This window comes from Pelophylax lessonae, assembly GCF_965119305.1.
Source record: "Pelophylax lessonae genome assembly, chromosome: 4".
Lineage (NCBI taxonomy): Eukaryota > Metazoa > Chordata > Amphibia > Anura > Ranidae > Pelophylax > Pelophylax lessonae.
In genome coordinates, this window is record NC_138771.1 from 470,675,870 (window position 1) to 470,701,153 (window position 25,284).

Here is a 25,284-nt window from a genome sequence, read left to right on the forward strand (position 1 = left end):
TAGTTTTCTTTTGAACTGTCAGATTGCTCTGGAATGTTTGCATGTCCAATTTCTTTTTATGTAGTGTGAATTTGAGGCAGGTTTTGACAGTTGAACTAGATCTGTCATGCCATTACATTTCTGCTAAGGCCCTGTTCACACTTGAATAGGATTTTGCTTGAGTGTCAAGCTGAAAAATGCTCTCATTTCAATGGCCCCTGTTCAAATTTGAGCTTTTTGTCACCTGTAGCCAGAAACAAGTGTGGGTTTTTTTTCCAGGTGTTTTCAGCTCCCAGCAGTTCCATTTTCTAGCATTACTCCTTACACATGTTCATCTGTATTTGCACCTATCAAAAGGACAGTCACTTTTTTTTTTTTTTTTTTTTTAAAGCTTTATTGAACTTTATGCACTTGAGCTTTTTAGACTTTGCTAACTGGGTTTCTGTTTACTTTTTTTCTTCTTGACAGAATCGCACTTTGTTTCAATTTAACTCGGCTGATGAAGACAAAAGAAAGGCAAGTATGACCTCTGAAACGTCACACCTATGCATATGCACACTACTGGTCTGGAGATTTTAGAGCACTTCAGTTTTTTCAGTAACTTCTCGCAATACCCTGAAATCAGAGCTCCAGCCAAAGAGACAAATAAATAGCCCCTTTAAAGGCCACTAGTTTTGCTTGATATTCTTTAACCAAGACTTCCCCACAGTTTTCTGCTGTTAGATGTCCTCAAACTGTTGGCCATAATTCAACCAAGACCAGGTCACTTTGAACACTATCCAGCTTTTGATTGGACCGTGAAAGGAGAAGCAGCACAGTGATTGGTTCATCTGTCACTTTGTTCGCTCTCTCCTCCTATCAGTATGCTCCTTGTTGGCACATGACATTGTGGTTCTATGTGCTGCTTCTTCCTCATTCCTGCCCTGCTGTACAGAGTTTAAGAAACGGATAGCAGGCTGTATTCAGGTATTTAGAAGCAATTTTCATGCCTACAGTAACATGTCTTCTATCAGCTTACCGTTTTCACCTTTTAAGGCATTATACTGTTCGACCCAGCGAACGAAAAAACTGTCAGCTCTGGTCCATGCTGCTATACTATCTTTCCCGCTGAGCTACTGTGTTCTGACAGGGGAACTAAACCCCATCCTGCTCCAGCAGAACACGCCAATCGGCGCTCTCTGCCATTAGCTGAGAGCATTGATTGGTAGTTGGTCGGCTGCTGGTTTTCCAGCATGCATGTCTGACATACACACACACACACACACACACACACACACAGGCCGAAAATGTAGATTTTTTTTCCAGCAACAGAACGGCTGATGGGTATTCAGAAGTCAATGCTGCTGAATGCATGTTGAGCAAGGTTATTGAATGGCAATTTTTTTACTGCAACAGCTTGGCCCTACTCGAAAGCTGTTTGCCTGTGCTACTGCGCACCAAACATGATGGGTGGGATAACTTTTGCCATGCTGCAAAGCATTGTGGCTGTGGCATGTTTACAACCCTGTCCAGCTGCCATTGCAGCCTAAGGGGGGGGGGGGGGGGGTCAGGGAGTAGTAACTGTTGCTCAACTACTTGTGTTTATCATCCTATGACAAAGTGTAAACTAAGCCTACGGGCTTGTTTGCTTTTCAGAGGGCAACACAAGTGTAATGTAAATGAAAAGTTTGAACAGCTGGTGAAGAGGTTGCCTCTTTACTGCCTGCTTTAACCATTAAAACTTGTACCGCAGCTCCTCCATCTCCAATTCAGGTAAATAGGGGGATTCACTTCCTTCTCAACCCCACCCCCAACAAACACACACACACACACACACTAAAATATTAATTCAGCAGCGACAAATACTGTTGCTGCTGCTAACCTTTTCAATATAAGGACACTTGTCTGTCCAGAGATCCAGCTCAATCCTCACCTGAGCCGATTGTCTGCTCCAGATGCCAGCCTCTTAAGGCAAGCCTTGCAGCTTCACAGCTAGCTGCACATTGTGAATGGTCCTGCACCATCTTCTGGGCCCTGTAATGTGTGCCTAAGGGTGCAGGGGACCAATTTCCGCTCTAATCCCTGTGGCATTCGACAGGAGTGGGTACTTATTACTTCCTGAGACTAGCAGTCAGAGGCAGCAGTGCCTTAGAGATCTTATTGCAGCTATGAGACTGTGTAAGCACAGGAGTGCCTAGGCACCCTTGCATACCAAGAAGTACACTCCTAAATGTTAGGATGCATACCAAGAGGTGCACTCCTAAATGTCAGGAGGCACTCTAGACAAAAGGTATTGATTGAGCACAATATTCCCTATAACCTCGCAGATTTTCCCCTCTAAGTTCAGGTCCACTTTAGTGGAGCAAAGCAAATGCCCTGTGTGCATGAGCCCTTTCAGAGATGGGAGAACTGCATGGACTGATTTGAAGCAAACCAAGCTTCATGCTTCTTAAAGGGTTTTTGCAAAGTTTCACAGCAATATTCTATCTGTTTAGCGGTTTCAGAAAATTGAGACATATTCTCCCAGATGCACAAATTTTGCCTTAGTGGTAAAGTGTTTGGCCACTTTTTGTGATGCTTTACCCAGCACGACTTCCTGGGTAGATGGGTTGGAATCTTCAGAATTGGCTAGTGAAGCTGTGTGTCACAGTAATGGGCCAATATCAAGGGTATGCTAACAGGGAGGGGTCGTGCCATGCTACCAATTAATGATTGATTGTGTTTTTTTTTTTTTTTTTTTCTGTAGAAACTATGTGAAACTATTTTTGACGCACTGGAGAAGGGAAGCGGTGCTTCTTGTCAGACCGCCTGCTTGGAGGCTCTCCGAATTCTCTCCCGGGATAAAAAGGTTTTAGCTCCAGTGGTCACAAGGGAGAACATGAAGACCCTCATGAAACTGGCAAAAATGGATCCTGAACTGAAAACTCTAGGTGACTCTGAAGACTTTCCAGTTATTGTGGAATCATTGAAGTGCTTGTGCAATGTTGTGTTTAATAGTCCTGAGGCACAGAAGCTGAGCCTGGAATTAAATATGGTTGCTGGGCTCTGCCACCTCTTGGAGATGTGCGAAGGCGGGCAGACCATCAATGACATTCGCTGCTTCAGTCTGAGGTTGCTCTTTCTCTTAACACTGCTGCATACAAACATCAGGTCTAAACTGAAAGAGGAACTGCATGGACTCCCTTTGCTGACAAACACCCTGGAGAGCATTTTGGGGATTCACTGGGTTGGGGAGTACCGGGCTGCTGCAGAGGCTGGCACCCAGCCATTGGCTATACAGGAGACAGACTGCATCATAGAGGCGCTAAAGGCTCTCTTTAATGTGACACTGGACAGCTGGAATATCCACTGTGAGGTAGGATACCTAATATGCTTACAATCTACATCAGTTTAACTGAGCTTATGAGACTGTCCCAAAAAGAATATTTGGTACTTTTTTTTTATTTTAAAAAAACTGTCTGCTTCAAGAGCAAATCTTCACTTGGTTGTAGAGCCTGATCCCTCTACATTCCTTGTGGTTCATCCTGTTAACCCCTTTGTCACTACAGGGCACAGCAGTAATGTAGGGGCAGGGGACCAGTAGTCTTGACCCAGTGTGACAAATGTGGAAGCTTAGAAACAGAAGTGGCATGGGTGAGGGGACAGGTAAGTATTAAGGATTGACCTATTTTTGGAATCGGCAGCGGCTCTAACGACCAGGATGTGGGTACATTTAGGTGTATGCTATTTACTAAATACAAAGGCTGCACAGAGCACTATGGGTTATTTAAAGTACAGCTTCAGTCATATTTTTGAAAAAAAACCGTAGCTGCTGCCTGTTAATACTCGCCTGTCCTGGGACCCCGCAGTGTCCTCACCTGGCCATCTTCTTCACTGGGCTTTGGCTGCCAGCATTATAAGTGTGGGCAGCTGGCTATGACTGCTTGTGACTTCAAACGGCTGCTCACTACAAATGTTCAAGCCACACTGTGCCATCTAGAAGGCTGGGGGGAGCTGAACTTCGCTCAGATTGCAGTGTTTTATTTTTGGGAGAAGGGAGCGGGTACCTGTTGAAATGTGTATGCCAAATATGAAGGAGGTGGGGATAGGGGGAAGAGCAGAACTTCCCCTGCTTTTGAAGTGGAATTTTAACATAAATTGCAAAAAGTCAGTATTTTTAATGCAGGACCTACTACTATAAAGATCCTTGCCTGTACGCTGAGCCTCACGTGTGCAGCTTGGTGTGCAATTTTAAAGTGCTGGGATAAATAAACTCCACATGTGCTGGAGTTTCAGCATCTTGCCCCGACGGGTGGAAACTGTCAAATTTGTACCTGGAAGGGCAGCCGGCAGTAAGGAGCTCCAGAACATGGTAGCAATGAAGCGGAGTGTAGTTCAGCTTTAAGCTGCCTTACCAGATTAAAACCTCTGATGGAGCCATATAAAGGGGAGTTGTTGCTGAGCCTTCTTACTTAAAGCGGTAGTATACTGGAGAGAAGAGGGGAAAAAAAAAAAACCCTGCAAGACAAAGGCATAATGAGCTAGTATGCATCGCATACTAGCTCATTATGAAAAACTTACCTTAAAACGAAGCCCCGACACGGAACCCCCCCCCCCCCCCCCAACGCTGTGGGAGCTGACATGATCCCTCTGCGTCTCTTCCGGTTTCGGAGGCTCTGGTGCTTTGAGTGGCCGGAGCCGCAAGACGTCACTCCTGCGCATGCGCGCGGGGGATTAACTTTCCGGCAAGGAACTCTGAAGGTCCACCGGACCTTCAGAGCGCATGCGCCGACAGCGTCGGAGGCTGCATGCAGTGCAAATATCTCCTAAACCGTGCCGGTTTAGGAGATATTAATTGTACCTACAGGTAAGCTTTATTATAGGCTTACCTGTAGGTAAAAGTAAAAAAAAAACGGTATACTACCGCTTTAACCTGAGGAACAGTGCACTGCTGGAGAATAGGGGCGCAGTCCTGAACGATGGAGTTGGTAAACTGCTTTTACCATCCACTAGGCCTAAAAGTATTCAAAACAAAGAAAAAAAAAATTCTTCTAGTTCTACTTTGTATAGAACAAGGGAGAGTTATAACCCTTGTCAGATAGTCAAACAGGAAGTGAGAGGAAATTTCTGCAAATTAAGGGAATTCCTTGGGGACCCCCCGGTCCCTAGAACTAGTGTCCCTATTGGAAGATTTCCCTTCGATTACTTTTCTGGGGACAACTGAAAATTTGGGATTTTCTTTTCTTTCAATGATGATGGTAAACAGGTCAAATAGAGAGGGTGACTCAACGGGGACACAGACAGTAATAAAAAAAAATTACAAGTGTTCCAATCTCTCTCCGCTTTATTGAAAACAAACACATTTTTTCTTTTAATTCTGCTTTAAGCCTTGCAGTGCTGGGGAAGCCTCACTGCAACAAAGAACTTTTACTTTGCATACTAGCACAATATGCCATTGTCTTGCAGGGTGTGTTTTTGTATACACACTTTTTAAGTAGCAGATGGGATTGTTAATACGTTTCAGCTGCTTTTTTGGGGTTAATACATTGAATAGGTGCACTAGATGGGTAACAGTGAGACTACCTCCAAAACAGAAATAGTTTTTTACAGGTGGAGGCCACTGACATCACACACACACACACTTCTTCTGACTGTCTTATTAGTTTTACATACGGATAGGGTCAGTCTCACTACTGGTAGCATGAGGTGATACCTGTACCCTGTAGAGGTTGCACAGGCAGTCAACTCCTCCAGGATGGCACATCAATATGTACCATTGCTAGAAGGTCACAAGAGCATGGAGGACATTCTAGGAGACAATAGTTACTGGAGAGCTGTACAGGGCTGTAGAAGGTCCCCAACCCATCCGCAGGACCGGTATCTGCTCCTTTGTGCAAGGAGGAACAGGGTGAGCCCTACGAAATTACCTCCAGCAGACCACTGGTGTGAATGACTCCGACCAATCAGAAACTGACATCATGAGGGTGGCCTGAGGGCCGACGTCCTCTAGTGGGACCTGTGCTCACTGCCTGGCACTGTGGAGCTCGATTTGACATTTGCCATTGAACACCTGAATTGGCAGGTCTGCCACTGGCACCTTGTGCTTTTCAGATGCGAGCAGGTTCACTCTGAGTACATGTGACAGGGTCTGGAGAAGCTGTGGAGAACGTTATGTTGTCTGTAACATCATTCAGCATGACTGGTTTGGTTATGTGTCCGTGATAGTTTGGGGAGGCATATCCATGGAGGGACCCACAGACCTCTTTGAGCTACACAATGGCACTTGGACTGCCATTAGTAACAGAATTAAATCCTTGGACCCATTGTCAGACCCTACGCTGATGGAGTGGCACCTGGGTTCCTCCTGGTGCACGACCATGCCCCGGCCTCATGTGGTGGGGGTATGCAGGAATTTGATACCATTGAATTGCCCCCACGCTTGTCTGACCAAAATCCCATAGAACAACTCTGAGACATTGTTTCAGTCCATCTGATATCGCCAGGTGGCACCTCCAGACTGTTCAGGAGTTCAGTGATGATCTGGTTCATATCTGGGAGTAAATACTTCAGGATGTCTTTATGAGGAGGTAAGTAAAACCTTGGACAGAGGGGTGGCTGTGGTCGTAGTATACTTATTTTGCAAAAGTATTTGACACCGTTCCCCCACATATGACTAATGTGTAAGGTGTCTACAGGCTTGGAAAGATCAGTTTGCAAATGGATAGAAAATTGGCTAAAATATAGAATTCAGAGAGTAGTGGTTAATGATTCTTACTCTGCATGGTCTAAGGTTATCAGTGGTGTATCCCAAGGTTCAGTGTTGGGACCCATACTTTTTATATCTTTATATATTATATAGGGTCTGGGATTCAAAGTACCATTTCGGTCTTTGCAGATGACACCAAGCTTTGCAGTGGAATAACTTCTTTGCAGGATGTCTCCAACTTACAAGCTGACCTCAATGCACTGTTTTTTATTGGGCAACTACAGTGCCTTGCGAAAGTATTCGGCCCCCTTGAACTTTGCGACCTTTTGCCACATTTCAGGCTTCAAACATAGATGTAAAACTGTAATTTTTTGTGAAGAATCAACAACAACTGGGACACAATAATGAAGTGGAACGAAATTAATTTGGATATTTCAAACTTTTTTAACAAATAAAAAACTGAAAAATTGGGTGTGCAAAATTATTCAGCCCCTTTTACTTTTTATTTTTTTAGCAGAGACCCTAGGGAATAAAATGGCGGTCATTGCATTTTATGTCACACAGTATTTGCACAGAAATTTTTCAAACGCGTTTTTTTTTTTTTTTTTGGGAAAAAAAACTGTTTTGTGAATAAAAACCAAACACTAAAGTTAGCCCAATTTTTTTGTATAATTAGAAAGATGGTTACGCCGAGTAAATGGATACCTAACATGTCACGCTTTAAAATTGCGCACACTCGTGGAATGACGCGTTCACTTCTGCGTGCGAGCTAACGGAGAATTTTTATTTTTTTTACACTTTCAATTTAAATTTTTTATATTTTGATCACTTTTATTCCTTTTACAAGGAATGTAAACATTCCTTTGTAATAGGATCAGTGAATGACAGGTCCTCTTTATAGGCAGATCTAAGGTCAATAAGACCTCAGATCTTGCCTACAGACTTGAAAGCCTGGGGAAAAAAAAGAAACTATCTCAGCTGAATGCAGAGATCTCGGCAGTAATGAAACTGCCGGGCTTGACGTCATCACATCGCACACGGGCCTCCGAGTCCTAGAGACTGCCGGGGACCATCTGGTCCTCGCAGTCTCTATTGTACACTTCCTCCTGGCAGCCGATTACTTCTCCGGCTTACTGATCGTACGGGCGAGCCGGTGGAAGCACCGGAGGGCGGCGGGAGGGGGGGTGGGATGTCCCGCCTGTAAAAACGATCAAGCGGCGGTTCAGTCGCTATGATTGTTCTTATGGTGTAGGGAATCACCTAAAGAAAAAAATATCTGAATGATGCCTGCAGCTGCTCAGATATCCCCACTTAAACCCCACAACGTCATATAACCTCTGGCCGGGTGAAGTGGTTAAAAAAAACTTTATTATTTTTTTTTTTCTTTGACCGGTACTCTGGGGGGTCTAAAAGACCCCAAACCCCTCCTCTGCCCTTTTAAAGCATTCAAAACGCCAAGTTTGGCTGTTTTGAATACTGTCATGTTCTGGAAGTGATGTCATGACATCACTTCCGGGTTTTTGCATAGAGCCGAATGCGGCTTTGATCGGGTTTTCGGTGGCCGTGCAGCCTGTTTGCGCGGTGGGACTGGAGACCCGGACGAGTTGCGGGGGGGGGGGGGGGGGGGGGTTGGAGAAATGTCCAACAGCCGCATCGGTTGTCATTACAAGACAGCTGACCGTCGGCTATGGACGCCGGTACTGGGCTGATGCCTCTAGCTGCAGGCATCACTCCGGTACAAGCACTTTCCCGAAATATCGGCAATATCGGTCACCTTGGTGGCTGATTCCGATATATCGGGAAAAGTGCAGATCAGCCCTTGATAATTTGTCGATTCCCTAGTACTAATATTTATAGGTAAAGTTGATCTAGGGGGGATCAGGAAGGAATTTTTTTTTTTTTCCCCCCTTGCTGTAGCAAATTGGATCATGCTTTGCTGGGGTTTTTTTTGCCTTCCTCTAGAATAGATAAACTGCGGATATAGGATTGTGTATATGGGATTGTATGGTTGGGTTTTCATTTTTGTGGGGTTTTTTTTCTGTTGGTTGAGCCAGGTGGACTTTTTTCAACCTGACTATCTATGACACAATCTGTCTTCTCCTCATTATGTGGGGGCCATACAAACTAAGTACCATTTTACGTTGCTCCAATGAAATTTCAGCAAAATGGACAAGCCTGTTGCATAATTTTTTTCACTTTGATTTTTTTGAGGTTTCTGAATTCAGCCCTCTATAGGTTGATTTTCGTTTCCATCAAACTATGTGGCATCCTTTTGTTTTGAACACATTACCCAGTCCATATCAGTATAGATATCCAGCATGATATTTTTCCCTATTGATCTGATGTGTTTTCAAAGTGTTCCTTTTAATTTTGTGTGAAAGACTGGTTATGTTAAAGGCCCCCTACTCCTGTTCAAGGGACTGTGGTTCTAAGTTTGACATTCCTGGCAGCCTACACACCCCTTGCCATTTTGCATGTACTTTGTCCAAAATCCTCCCCCTATTGCTACAGTACATAACACTTCAATTGCACCATTGTACCTCATTGTAGCCAGGGTAATTAATTGTGTTTATGCAACATGACTTTCTGCCTTAAAGTTTGTTTTCAAGAGCTTGTTCAACACGCTAGCTAACAATTTCTTGACTCTGTGTTCTAACAACCAAATCATGCATTGTATGTATACCATTGTTCTTTACTGAAACACAATTCTTGTAAAGAAAGGGGAATACAATTCTACAACCATAAAATACAAAACAAACACTGTGCTCCTCCCTCCCCAAGAAGGCACATGCACAGTGCCTTGCGATGAACTTTGTGACCTTTGCCACATTTCAGGCTTCAAACATAAACATATAAAACTGTAATTTTTTTGTGAAGAATCAACAACAAGTGGGACACAATCATGAAGTGGAACGAAATTTATTGGATATTTCAAACTTTGTTAACAAATAAAAAACTGAAAAATTGGGTGTGCAAAATTATTCAGCCCCTTTTACTTTCAGTGCAGCAAACTCTCTCCAGAAGTTCAGTGAGGATCTCTGAATGATTCAATGTTGACCTAAATGACTAATGATGATAAATAGAATCCACCTGTGTGTAATCAAGTCTCTGTATAAATGCACCTGCACTGTGATAGTCTCAGAGGTCCGTTATAAAGCGCAGAGAGCATCATGAAGTACAAGGAACACACCAGGCAGGTCCGAGATACTGTTGTGGAGAAGTTTAAAGCCGGATTTGGATACAAAAAGATTTCCCAAGCTTTAAACATCCCAAGGAGCACTATGCAAGCGATAATATTGAAATGGAAGGAGTATCAGACCACTGCAAATCTACAAAGAACTGGCTTTCCCTCTAAACTTTCAGCTCATACAAGGAGAAGACTGATCAGAGATGCAGCCAAGAGGCCAATGATCACTCTGGATGAACTGCAGAGATCTACAGCTGAGGTGGGAGACTCTGTCCATAGGACAACAATCAGTCGTATAATGCACAAATCTGGCCTTTATGGAAGAGTGGCAAGAAGAAAGCCATTTCTTAAAGATATCCATAAAAAGTGTTGTTTAAAGTTTGCCACAAGCCACCTGGGAGACACACCAAACATGCGGAAGAAGGTGCTCTGGTCAGATGAAACCAAATTCGAACTTTTTGGCAACCATGCAAAACATTATGTTTGGCGTAAAAGCAACACAGCTCATCACCCTGAACACACCATCCCCACTGTCAAACATGGTGGTGGCAGCATCATGGTTTGGGCCTGCTTTTCTTCAGCAGGGACAGGGAAGATGGTTAAAATTGATGGGAAGATGGATGGAGCCAAATACAGGACCATTCTGGAAGAAAACCTGATGGAGTCTGCAAAAGACCTGAGACTGGGATGGAGATTTGTCTTCCAACAAGACAATGATCCAAAACAAAACGCAAAATCTACAATGGAATGGTTCACAAATAAACATATCCAGGTGTTAGAATGGCCAAGTCAAAGTCCAGACCTGAATCCAATCGAGAATCTGTGGAAAGAACTGAAAACTGCTGTTCACAAACGCTCTCCATCCAACCTCACTGAGCTCGAGCTGTTTTGCAAGGAGGAATGGGCAAAAATTTCAGTCTCTCGATGTGCAAAACTGATAGAGACATACCCGAAGGGACTAAAGGCCCGTACACACGTACCGATCGTCGGCATACAAACGTCGGTGGACGAAGGATCTGCCGATTGTACGCGTGTTAGTATGGTGCCTCCGACAGATGTCTGCGCACAATCCGCGGACAAAAGTCTTTCTTGCAAACATGAAAATATTTGTATGCCGACACCAGAACGGACGATTGTTCGCCTGTCAGTACACAATTCTGCCGACACACAGCTACAAATCCCAACACGCATGATCAAACCAAATGAGTTCCCGGAAGAATTTTCTCTAGTAAACTCAACATTTTATTCAGAAAGAACTTTCGGCTCGCGGAAGTCCAAGAAATAGGTGAAATGCGGAGCACATGCTCATCTTGATAAATGTGAGAAGAAGGAAGATGCTGCTCATAATGCCATACTTTTCTAATAAAAAGGCATGTGTTCTGTTATGATGAAGATAATGTTTGTCTATTCTATCTGTTCTATCAAATTTTAGAATTAAATAATTTGAACTCTTCACCATTATTTTTGTATTTTCACACCAAAGATCTAACTATTGATATGACCCTTTATTCTTGTATGAATTAATGTCTAAAACATATTTTTCAGGTTATGCACAATATTAAACATGTTAACAAATTCAGATAGGCCATTTTTTATTTTCAATTTTCTTTATTTTTTGGATCTCAGCAAAAAAAAAACAAAGCAAACATTAATACTTTCCGTATAATAAACTAAACATAAAAAAGGTCCATTTGGACAAAATTAAACTAGAAACTGGCAAACAGGGGTAAAATAAATAATAGGGGGTTACAAAAATTAAAGTTGCTGGTAACTGAAATCAGGTTGCCATGAGGGCAGGTTTGGATCATGCTGGCCATATTGCCACTGGCCATGTGGCATTTGGCGAGGTGGTGGGTGTTGTGGAGGTGGAGGTGGAGGTGGAGGGCACGGGTGCTCCTGGCATGCATGGCTGTGCTCAGTAAGTATGCCGTTTTCTGCGTTTTGCAGCACATCCAGAATAATTTTTCTGGCATACTGACACTGCCTGAGGTCCACCTTATCTAAAATTTTTGCCGTCATGTTGCCGAAGGACTCATTGGCCTCCGGTTTCCGACGTAGGGCTATGGTGGCCTCCTGGATAAACTCGTCTGTGATATCATCCACGTGCTTCCTCTTTTGCCTCCGTTTGGCAGGAGGAGGTGGTGGTGGAAAGAGTTCCACAGGCTCCCCAGGCTCCGCAGGCTCCCCAGGCTCCTGGCTGCAACCTGGCTCCTCCTCAGTGACACTTCCCTGTTGATGAAATGAACAATTGATTAGAATGTTATAGTGTATATAAAAATGCATGTTTGTTATATTATTGTGAACAAATAGCAGACTTTACATACAGTGGCATATCTAGGATCTCCAGTGCCCTTGTTGAGGAGCTGTATTTGGCAACAACCCCCCCCCCCCCCAAGATCAATGTAAAACTGTAACCCACCCCCCCAAAAAAAAATTAAAGGGCATTAAAAGTTTCTAATTTGCCCCTTGTTTGCCCAGTGTAGAGCTCTCTAGTGGGCAATCATTGTCTCAGGTGTGAAAAAGAAAGAGAGGGTTGAGAGCTAGAGAGAGGGAGAGAAAGAGGGGGTGTGAGAGAGAGAGGAGGGGGTTGCAGAGAGAGAGGGGCCTGAACTTGCAGAGGACTTGATGTAGGGCATTGAGGGTGAAGCAGTGCAGGGAAACATGAATAAGGAAGCCACCTGCCTTGCTGACCCAGAGTGAGAGACCAGAGACATGGAAGCAAGGATGGATGGATCATTTGCAGGAGCTGTTAGTTTTGTATTAAAAAAGGTTGAGCCAGAGGAATGCTGAGGCTACAGCAGTGTTTGTTAGGACCAGAGGTGTGCTGGGGATGCAGCAGTGTTTGTAAGACCAGAGGTGTGCTGGGGATGCAGTGAGAGGCAGTCTGTCTCCTGGTCTTTTGGCTCAGCTGCTCTCAATGTTTTACACCTGCATGAAGCAGCTCTCAATGTTTTACACCTGCATGAAGCAGCTCTCAATGTTTTACACCTGCATGAAGCAGCTCTCAATGTTTTACACCTGCATGAATCCGCCTGCAAACTGGGGGTTCTGGGGTGTGCAGGCTGAGTGGATTGTTAAAATAAACAATAAAACAATGCCAATGTTTTTGTGACCCACCCCCCTTGGCCTGCGCCCCTGGCGGTTGCCTGTCATGCCAACCCCTTGCTATGCCCGTTTACATAAAGGGTCAATTATGGTTTAGCTTATAATTTTGTTACATGATTACATTTTAGCAGACAATATATTGTGAAATGCCATACCTGAGTAAAACTCTCCTCCAGGAAATCCTCATCCTGGCTTGGATCTACCGACACTGAGCCCTCTGCCGAAGTAGAAGGCAGTGTAGAAATTGACGGCCTGGATTCCATGGTGTCTGCCAGGAACCGCATGTTATCAAAGTACCACAGCCGTGGTACATGTACATTCCGTGCCCCTGCTCCAGACTGGGTGGAATCTTCTATTTTTTTTAACTCCCGCCTGTAGGCAGTGCGAATACTGTTTATTTTTTTGCGGATATACTCAAAATTTGCCCCAGGACAGACGGGCTTGTAGAAGGCCACCAAATGTTCCATGGCCTGTTTTCTGAGTTTTCTATTTTTATAATCTGCGGACTTGACTTGCCACAAACAGGGCAGTTGCCTGAACTCATCAATAAAACTTATTAAAAAGTTGTGGGTGGTGAAATTGTCCACCATATTGCAGGACAGTATATGCCTGCAAGACACAAAACAACACAAAACATATTAAAATAGCATGTATTTTGGCACATAATAAAGATATTCCTAATAAAAGCTGTATAGGGCCCAAAACACACACTTTCTATTAAAAGAGTCGTACCTTTGTTTGTGGGGAAAAGTCGTGATTCGCCGCTCGATCGTGCTCCAACTCTCGATATGTCCGCTAGCGAATCGTCGGCCGAACGATCTGGCGTCCTTTAAATACAGCGCAGGCGTCAACTCCTCCTCCAGTGGCGGGCTTGTGCAGGGGTGTGTACGTGCCGAAGATCAGGCCTACATGCGACACTCACACCTGAGGCAGTGGAATAATCATTGTTTAATTAGGAACCATGTCTCAACAATCTGGGAGCTCAATTAGTGGGGGCCGAAGTGATTGGGCCACCCGAAAATCAAGGGCTACACCCATGTCAAAGCCAGAAATGGTGGAGATGGTCTCCATTTTAGAAAAAATGGATTACGATGGAAAGTTGGCAAATTACGATCGGCCCAATGCCAGGAAAGATGGCATCATGGACAAGGTGGTGGCCTGTTTGGTCAAAAAATTCGGTGTCGAGCGATCGAAAGATCAGATTCGGAAACGGTGGTCTGACCTCAAACACCGTGAGCAGGATCAGCTTTCCCAAATCCATCGGATTTTGAAAAAAAGTAAGTTTTATTTTTTCTTTATTTTTTTAATCATGCAATATGTTTTTTATAATTTTGTGTATGTTGTATTAACATGTCTAGATTATAATGTCTATGTAAAAAGTTAGATTACTCATTTTAGTTGTCATGTCGTGATTTGATCGATCTATTGTTGATGTTTTAGTATATGACATTAAAAGTCAGGAAGCCATAGTTAAAAATATATGTATTGTGTTGCAACGAACGTTCTTTCCTGCACGAATCTTCTCAGCAAACATTCCTATTAATCACAGATTATTATTCAAACCTTTAAATAGGAGAAAAACGTAAACTCCGTGCCAAACTATGGGAAAGGAGGAGGAGAGGTCTGGCAGCTCCATCGGCAGTTGCCGAACAAGATGAGGACATGGGCACAGAAGGTGGCACAGATTCCACTAAAGGTAATTGGTTCCTATGCACTGTCAAACATTAATGTACCATATTTTTCGTAGATAACCATGTACATGTCTTCATATTTGTTACTAAAAGAGCTATCAAGCAGGGCACCATGTCCTAACAAATGTACCTCTTGTGACTTTTATGATATGGCCAATGTTTTGTATTATGTAGATGAAGACCTTATTCCGGAAATAATCCTGGTGGAGCCAACAAGTGATGAGACACCAGAGCAACAAGAAGGTTGGTAGTCACAGATTTTTGTGTAGTGGTATCATAGAAATATGTGTATTTGCAATGATTGTTTAACCTTATATTCTTGTATTCCCTTACAAATTTACATTGCAGATGTTGCATCATGCCAGGATGTGGCATCCCCAGCCAGGTCAGAAGCCCGATCTCCTGGCAACTTGCCAAGCAGCATGGAAGCCAGTTCCGAAACTGTGGAGGAACCAGGACCAAGTGTCCAAGAGCCAATTGTGTGCCCACGTAGGTTTTTTCAGAATGATTTTTATCAGTGTTATTTTTAGCCTCCAATTTACAACACTAGTTCCCTATGGGAGCCTCTTTATTTGAATGGAAGTCGCACCGTAAGTCGGATCAGGATGCTCTGACTTGCGGGGCCACTTGCGTTGTGAAGATTTTTGAGGGGGAACTACACCCAAAAATTGAACAACCCACCGTGGGTGTCCCCCCAAGTTCACAACCAGGCCTTTTGTGTGTGGTATTGAGTTTGAGGGTATGCCCACAACAAAAAAACAGCGTGGGTTACCCCCAAAACCCCTACCAGACCCTTATACAAGCATGCAGCTTGTCAGGCCAGGAAAGAGAACGAGCAAGCGGACCAAACACCCCCTGGACCACAGCAGGACACATGCCCTCAACATGGGGGGGTTTTGTTGCTTTGGGCCAGGGGGCCTCTGCACCGCACACCCAAAAGCACCTTACTCCCATGTAGAGGAGGACAAGAGCCTCATCCCCACAACCCTGTCTGGTGGTTTTGGGGGGTCATGCCGCCAGGGGGTTCCTAGGACTTTGGAAGCAACCTTTAACAAAGGGTGGCCCCCAGATCCCAGACCCCAATCACTATGTGAATGGGTATGGGGTACATAGTACCCCTACACATTAACCACATAAATGGAAGTGTATGTGAATAACGACAGGAGACGTTTATGAAATGTTCTTAAATATCTTCATCCGGTCTTCTCCACTCTGCTCTTTGGATCTTCTCCTCTCCACTCTTCTGCTGTCCAATCTTCTGCTCTTATGTTGTCTGCTCTTTTGCCCTAGGCTCTTCTTCTTCCTCCTGTCCTCCTCCAATGCTGTTGCCGTGCATTCTGCCCGTCTCTGGTCTCTGCATCTTAATATATATACATTACAACCATGCCCTCACAATGACGTCATCATGCGTTCACACCCCTAATGAATATATAGTAAGCTCAGGAGACCGGCAGAATCATCAGCAACAGCATCGGAGGAGGACAGGAGGAAGAAGAAGAGCCTAGGGCAAAAGAGCATAAGAACAGGGTAGGTATTAACTCGAGAGGAATTTAAGATTACCTGGACACCAAATGTTTCTCTATTATTATGACCTCATGTAGGTGATTCACATTGACTCATTTTTTTTTAATTTTTACAGACCATGTTTTACATAGTTGCACATTAGCCAAATTGACCCGTGAGGCTCTCCAATGCTGCGCAGACCTGGAACAAATAAAGGAGACTGCAACGGCATTACAAATCAAAATGCGCAATTTTGTGGACATGATTGGCAAATTTTAAGCCACAATTTTACTAGGTTTTTAATGTTTGTATTGGGATGTTCCTGATGTTACAAATTTTTTATAATGTTTTAGGGCATTTTAATTACACTCAGATGTTAAAGAGTGTACCCAAGTTTGGGAAAAGCACTTTACAACACCCTAACCCTAACCCTAACCCTAACCCTAACCCTGTGAATGTTTGATACTAAAACGTTTTTACATTCAACAATGTGTGTTCAATTCTTTATTAGACTTTCGTTGGGGGGTCGAGGTCTAAAGCTGTGTAAAGAAGCACTAAATGTATGATGGCTGTCCTATTCCCATATTTACATGTTAATGAAAGCATTTTGGTCACTGCCATATGCGAGTTGCTGGAGGTGTCAATGAAATGTTAAAGATACCCCCAGTTTTAACGCATATCACAGTGCGATCTGACATTTCACACAGGATCGGATCACACAAGTTTGAACGATTGTGCGATCCTATCCTGATGCGGCTGAATAAATGCATCATGTGCGACTTTTGTGCGAGTGCAGTGCGAATTGAGCCATACAAACTGTATAGCTGATTTTCGCATGAACATCTGATCGCATGTAATAAAGGAGCAGTGCGCTACGATATTACATGCCATCAGATGTGCAGTGTGAATTGAGACATACACTTTGTATGGCTACATTCGCACTGAACACGCATACAAGTCGCACATGACCCTTTATTTCTGATGTATCTGGATTGGATCGCACAGTGCTTAACACTTGTGGAATACAATCCTGTGGAAAAAGTAAGTGGCGGGTCACCCTTATGCAATGCTGGAAGGCTGCAAAGTCGCAGACTTCCCGCATCGCATAAGTGTGACTCAACACTCAAGGTACTAGCAGTCCTAGGATTCAATATGGCATTGATATTGCCAGTAGCAATCAGTGTAGGGAGATCAGTGTAATCTATAGTGTATTGCTTGTTCGTTGCTCTAGTTCACTTTCCATTACCTATATATATATATAACACTTTGAGATGAACAATGATCAAGTTTCACATAACACTGACATATCCTAACATTGGTGGGCAGTGAGAAGGATGTCATAAATGAACACAACATAACAGGTGTAGGTACTTTGTTAATACCCTAATGTATTATATGAAATATATAGTATGGGCAACTTCTGGACAATGAACACCAATGTAAGGTGACATTAGATGAACCTTGGGTGTGACCTAGTTCTCAATGTGACAGGGTTTGTGTACATTTTGTGGGGTGCAGAAGGCCCTTGTATTTACACCACTGGCTAAAAAATAACACATGGCCATCATCACTTTGGATCAGCTGGTGAGAGACTACAGTCAAGAAACACACTGATGAATGTATTAACCCTTCCAAAGTCACACATATATAACACATGATTAACCCAAATAATTGTGTTTGGCATATGTGCCCAAATGATTATAATCCACAATACAGAATCATTGCAATTTTTGTTTAATGTGTTGAAAAATAATATATCTCTGACATTTATCTTGTGTGTCCAATCTTTAACAAGATTAATGGGTGTGTGACAGTGATTGCTGCCAGGACACAGCTCCTCTCCCCACGAAATAGTCCAGATATTCCTGGCGGATCTGACGGGCCCTGTGTGATGCCAATGCTGACCGTCCAACTTCCATTGACGTCATGGACTCCACTTGGTTAGAAGGTTGGGCCTCTCCACTTGTACCTGGCATAGCAGGGTCAGTATCCAGTTGCTGCAATACATAATTTTGTGCATTCCTGCGTAGGAAGTTGTGCAAAATGCAGCAACACAAGACCACATTATCCACTTTGTACAGTGCCAGGTTTATGGACGTCAGGAATATCCGGAACCGGTTGGCCATTATCCCGAAGGCATTCTCCACAACTCTGCGAGCTCTGGACAACCGGTAGTTGTAAATCCTTTGGTCTGGGGTGAGGTTCCTCTGAGGGTAGGGCTTCATGAGATGCTCCCCAAGCGCAAAAGCCTCATCTGCGATAAACACAAAGCTCATACCCTCAACAGTTTGCTCCCTGGATGGCAGGTTCAGAGTGCCGTTCTTTAGACGACGAGCGAACTCCGTCTGATCAATAACTCCCCCATCCGAATTGCGGCCATTTTTGCCAATATCCAAAAAAATAAACTCATAGTTTGCATTAACTATGGCTAGCATGACTATACTAAAAAAACCTTTATAATTATAATAAAATGTGCCGGAATTCGGAGGGGGGACAATGCGGACGTGCTTCCCATCAATAGCACCCCCACAATTGGGAAAATTCCACTTCTCCAGAAATTGATCAGAAATCTCCAGCCATTGCTCTGCGTTTGAAGGAAACTGTGGGGAAAAAATAAAAAAAAATAAAATTAGTGCTTGAGCACATCACATTATTAATTACACACACAGTTGTCTGTTAAATGCTTATGCAACTTGCTAAAAAAATATACAACAGGAAGGCAAAGGTTTGGATATGGGGATGTAACATCTACATACATTTCTTTTCAACCTCCTATTGTTCTTATATTGTAAAGGGCCATACACACTAGAAGATTCTCTGAAGACTTTTTCGTGCAGATTTAACTTTTCTATGTAGTGCAAGGGCCTACCAGATTGCATAGGATTTGAAAGTGTTTGTTGGACCTCATATTATTTGGTTTTGGTAAATCGGAAGGATAAATTGTTCTGACAATCTTCTAGTGTGTATGGCCCATTATACTCACCAGCTAGAGCTGAGATTTACAAACTACGGTCCTCCAGCTGTTGCAGAACTACACATCCCATGAGGCCTTGTAATTCTCTGACATTCACAGACATGACTAGGCATGATGGAAATTGAAGTTCGTGAACAACTGGTGGGCCATAGTTTGAAGACCTCTGAACTTGAGCTTTGGTATATGCTGACTTTGAGATTTAGCATGTGGGTGGGGGATGGGTAAGTAAAACTGGGCATTTATACATCAATAAGGGCTTGTGGTCAGTGAAGGTTTTAACATCATTACATAAACATACAGAATCATAGGTGGGAATGGATGGACTGATGTATTTTAGATAAATCATTAACTAGGTACTAAAACATTGGCCAAGGAATAATTGTTTGAGGGAAAGCAATAAAATGACCCAAATTCAAAATACTGTTAACAGGCAATGCGTTTAGGGACACATAGGAGAGAATGGTGGGGTGGTTAGTGGGTAATTTTACAAATGGTTAAAGATAATCTACATCTTTACTACTATGTGCATGCGGACAGAGGGTAGTTTACAAATAATGGCCTGTGTCAATTGCTGTACATCCAAAAACATCATAATTCGGGTGAAACTAGTAATACATGTAATGTAATGTAAAAAATCAAACATACCTTGATATAGTCCTTCTGCAAGACCTTGATGATGGCAGAGCAGGTCTCAGGGATGATGACTCCAAGAGCTTGGGGGGAGATGCCTGTGGTGAACTTCAGATCCTGCAGGCTTCTCCCTGTTGCAAGATACCTCAACGTCGCAATTAACCTTTGCTCAGGAGTAATTGCAAGCCGCATACAAGTATCCTGCTTCAGAATATAGGGGGACACCAGGGCAAGAAGACGGTAAAAGATGGGATCCGTCATCCTCAAATAATTCCTGAAGTCATCAGGATTATTTTCCTGGAGCTCCCTCAGCAAGGACATATGAGAAAATTGATCACGGTTAAGCAACCAATTTTTCGTCCAGGAGGTCCGCTTCTTCTTCCTATTGCTCGTACGTCGTCTCAGAGCCAAAACTCCAACACTAACGACAGCAACGGACGAATTCACGGTCGCCATAATAAATTCTCGAACGATGTCTCGGAAAATAGCGAAATGTCGTCAACCAAACAAATGCTACCGAAATCAGCGCGAGATGCCCAGAAGGGTCACGGCCAAACACTCACTTCCTCTTTTGTAGCGGCGAACGTGCGTGGAACGTAGTGACGTCATTTTCTGTCGGAAGACAAATGTCCTGGGCAAGTTTGGAGCACTTTTCAACAGACAAACAACAAACACACCAGCCGCGAACATTTGTAGGACGTTCCGTCGGCCGACGATCGGTACGTGTGTACGGGGCTTTACAGCTGTAATCGCAGCAAAAGGTAGCGCTACAAAGTATTAACTTAAGGGGGCTGAATAATTTTGCACGCCCAATTTTTCAGTTTTTTATTTGTTAAAAAAGTTTGAAATATCCAATAAATTTTGTTCCACTTCATGATTGTGTCCCACTTGTTTCTTCATAAAAAAATTATAGTTTTATATCTTTATGTTTGAAGCCTGAAATGTGGCAAAAGGTTGAAAAGTTCAACGGGGCCAAATACTTTCGCAAGGCACTGTACAGTCATGCCAACGAACATCTAAATGATTCAGAGAAAGATTGGGAGAGAGTGCTGTGGTCAGATGAGACCAAAGTTGAGCTCTCTGGCATTAACTCAACTTGGCGAGTTTTGAGGAAGAAAAATGCTGACTATGACCCTAAGAACGCTATCCCTACAGTCAAGCACTGAGGTGGAAACCTGATGCTTTGGGGCAGTTTCTCTGCTAAAGGTACGGGCTGACTTTGCTGCATTAACGTGCCAATGGACGGGGCTATGTATTGTAAAATCTTGGATGAGAACCTTCTTCAGCCAGAACACTGAAGATGGGTCGTGGATGGGTCTTTCAGCATGACAATGACCCAAAACACACCGCCAAGACAACAAAGGAGTGGCTCAAGAAGAAACCCATTAAGGTCATGGAGTGGCATAGTCAGTCTCCAGACCTGAAGTCGTAGAAAATTTATGGAGGGAGCTGAAACTTCGAGTTGCCAAAAGACAGCCAAAAAACCTTAAGGATTTAGAGAAGATCTGTAAAGAATGGACCAAAATACCTCCTGAGATGTGTGCAAACCTGGTGTCCTGATCAGGGTCGGCCTTGAAGAACAGTAGCTATAGCAGTGGAAGCTTACACAGGAACCCGGAGGATAGGAACACAGGCAGGTCACCCAGGCAGATGATGCAGGCTCACCTGCGGTGTGAAATCTAAGTACTAACCAGAGTTCACCAGAGCTCCTGATGGTGGAGATGGGTTTTAATGCATGTTAGCACCAGGTCGCGGTCCTCAGGATCGCCCCACCAGTAGATGAGCAAACTAGGGTCCAATACCAGATAGGGATCAAGCAGAAGCGTAGTCGAGAAATAGCCAAGGTCGGTAACGAGTAGATGCAGGTTGGGATTAAGCAAAAGCGAAGTCGAGAAACAAATCAAATGTTGATAACGGATGATAGCAAAGATACAGATGGCAGCAGGAGAGACAAGTGAGATATTGGCAGGTGAAGGCACAATTTTCTGGCAACCAGAAAGTGCAGAGACATGCCTTAAATCAGGAAGTTCATAGGACCCTCAAATTTTTGGTTGATAACTAACCTTTTGTCACACACCTGGAAGGTGGGAAGTGATCTGTGATGTCTATCAGCAGCCTTCTTGTAACATTCCTGAGCCTCCCTCAAAGTCTCAATCAATTTCTCCCAAATCTCTTGCAGCATAGTTAATCTGTTGGCTACAGCAGGAATTCATGTTGAGATAGGGAGATCAGGAATAAAAACTGGATGATACCCATTGTTTAAGAAAAACAGGCTTTGAGAGGTTGAGCCATGTCTAGAATTGTTATAAGAAAACTCTGCCATAGGAAGATAGTCCACCCAGTCATCCTGAAGATTACTAACAAAACATCGAAGGTACTATAAAGTTTGATTAGTCCTATCAGTTTGACCATTCGACTGAGGATGAAAAGCAGAAGACTGGTTGATTGCTACTCCTAAAGCTGAACAAAAGCTTTTCCAAAACTTTGAAGTAAACTGTGCTCCTCGATTTGACACAGTCTTCAGGAATTCCATGTAGTCTGAAGACTTCTCGAACCATCAACTCTGCAATTCAGAAGAGGGTACCCCCTTGACCGCCTCACCAAGATGGCTCACTTTATACCGATTAACGACTACCAAGAGAACGGTCATTCCTTTTTAAGGGGGTAAATCGACCACAAAGTCCATAGAAATTGACCCCCATGGTCTTGGGGATAGGGAGTGGTGTTGGAGCAACCCCAAAGGAGAAGCTTGGGGTGTCTTTATTGCGTGCAAGGCATGAGGCTACCTTTTTTTTTTTTACATCTTTCTTGTACATAGAGGTGATGTGTTTGAATCCAAAAGCCATTCTTGTACTCAAGGGTGATGTCCGTAGGAGGATTATTGAGGAGTGAGTCATTCTCGTACCCTTCTTTGAGGAGACTCAAGAATGCCTTTAATGTGTGGCACCAGGAAGTTCTTTTGAGGCAGGATTGTACATTCAGAGTTGTTTTCCTGGAAAGGTCCTGACAACATCTGTGATAAGGCATCAGCCTTACCATTTCTTGACCCAGGTCAATACGAGATCATAAAATTAAATCTAGAAAAGAACAGCGACCAACATGCTTGTCTAGAAGACAATATTTTGGCAGAACAAATGAATTCTAAATTTTTGTTATCAGTGAGAATGGTCACAGGATGCTTAGTACCTTCCAGGAGCATGCCTCCATTTGGAAAGGGCTTCCTTAATTGCCAGTAAATCTTTATTCCCGATGTCGTAATTCCACTCGGCTGAAGACCTTAAACGAGAGAAGTAAGCACAAGGCTGAAGCTGCATCTTTTCACTGCTTCATTGAGAAAGGATAGAGCCCACAGCAGAGTCAGAAACATCCACTTCCACTACAAAAGGTAACTCAGGATTGGGATGTACCTACCAATACTGGTGCAGAAGTGAAAAGAGTCTTTAACTTAGCAAATGCAGCCTGAGCATCAGATGACCACACAAAAGGCACCCCTTTCTTTGTCAGCTGTGTAATCGGATCTATCACCTTAGAGAAATTTCTTATGAATTTCCTGTAGAAATTGGCAAACCCGACGAATCGTTGAATTTCCTTAACGTTTCCAGGGACAGGCCAATCTACTACTGCTTTAATCTTCTCAGGATCCATGCTTACTCCTTCTGGAGAAATAATATACCCCAGAAACTGGATCTGGGTTTGTTCAAACTCACATTTTTTTCCAATTTGATATAAAGTCTATTCTGCCTTAATCTTTCAAGGACAGTGCAAACATGCTTGCGATGCTCTTCTAGGTTATCAGGAAAAAATGAGGATGTCATCCAAATAAGAAACTACAAACTGGTACAACAGATCTCGAAAAACATTGTTGAAGTGTTGAAAAGTTGCAGGGGCATTACAAAGACCAAAAGGTATAACCAAGGACTCGAAACGTCCGTATCTGGTTCTAAAGGCGGTTTCCATTAATGTCCTTGACGAATACGAACAAGATTATATGCCCCCCGTAAGTCAAGCTTTGTAAAAAATTTTGGCAGAACAAAGTCTTTCCAACATTTCAGAGATCAACGGGAGAGGATTACGGTTTTTAATAGTAACTTTTTATTCATGTGCCTGTAATCAATGCATGAACGCAAGGTGGAGTCTTTCTTTTCAACAAACAGGGCTGCTCCAGCAGGAGATGTTGAGTATCCAATAAACCCCTGTGACGAGACCCTTGCTCGCTCGCTTCCGCTCTCCCGACACTCCTCTGTTTCTAGTGAGTCAGCTTGCAGATCGCAACATCTGATGGTTCGGTCAACCAAGGCTCCGGGATCCGAACTACAGCTATGTGCCGTTTGGAATCCATTAGAACAAACACCAAGCAGGCTGTATGTAAGTTCAAACAGGAAGACATTTATTGGAAGTACACAACACACTTTTATACAAAATTGGGAACATCCTGCCCCCAACAACCGCTTTCCCATTGGTCAACTGCAAAGTACATGCCGTTCTCCTTCAGGTCCTCCTTAGCCATGCAAATGAGGACTTGAAAATGAGTCAGCAGGGATTGGTCCAATAGCTTGACCAGAATGACTGTTATGTGTAATGAGACAGAAGCCCCCAGGGGGCAATCAATGTACACAACAGCCAGACACAGAACAATGGTTCCATAACGAGCCCCCAATACACATTACTCTGAGTGTCAATACATCCCTTAGCAGACAACAGGGGAGTTCATTAGCACACCTGACAATAGGTGAATGGAAAGCCACCTCAGACAAAAGCAACATTGTTAGACAGTCAGTCTCCTCATTGAACTTCCTGGAATGACCATATTAGGAGTTGTACTTCCTGGTCAGAGACCTCATGGCAAATGGGAACAAATCTCAATATTTCTACATGGAGACCTTGCTGACAAATATGAAGCAATCCAAACCATTACCCATCTGTCCTTAAATTCCAGTGACGGTGAACACCGTCACAACCCCTTTCTCCAATTTTTTGTCAAGCCACTCCCTGAACATTCAGGTTCAGGTTCTGACAGATTGAATAGGCGGCTGAAAGGTATTTCTGCCCCTGGGAGCAGCTCAATGGGGCAATCATACAGGCGATGAGGAGGTAACTGGTTGACATTTTTATTACAGATATCCCAACACTCATGATATTGTGAAGGCAGGTTGTGAAAAGACTGTGGTAACCACATCCACCTGTGACTCCTTGATCTGTGGAGAACTAGTTTGACAATACTCTCTACAGTATTCCTCGCAATGTACTCAGCGACAGAGCATTTACCCTGCCTCAGACTATGCAGCTTTGCTCCGGCAGTAGCACAGCGGTTGGGATTCATTGCGATCAAAAAGGTCTGCAGATTATTTAAAGTGGCACTGTCCTGTTCAATATATGGGGAGGTCCAAGCTAGGGCTTCTCCAGCCAGAAGTTCAAGAATAAAGGTTACATTCCTTTCCTCAGAAGGGAATGCAGCAGGGTGTATTTGGAAATGTAAATTACACTGATTTAGGAAACCTTCTATAATGATGGCGGTCTCCATTAAACTTGGATGGTAGCGGCTGAGGCATAT

At 43.5% G+C, this 25,284-nt stretch overlaps 1 protein-coding gene across 1 annotated transcript in view; it reads left to right on the forward strand.

The window, feature by feature from the left end:
• The window catches only part of RIC8B (RIC8 guanine nucleotide exchange factor B), a 103,032-nt gene that overhangs the window by 9,563 nt on the left and 68,185 nt on the right, over positions 1 to 25,284 (forward strand). The window contains exons 2-3 of the mRNA XM_082254774.1: positions 448 to 495; positions 2,705 to 3,313. Coding sequence (XP_082110900.1) covers positions 448 to 495; positions 2,705 to 3,313 — 657 coding nt within the window. The remainder of the gene's footprint in view (positions 1 to 447; positions 496 to 2,704; positions 3,314 to 25,284) is intronic.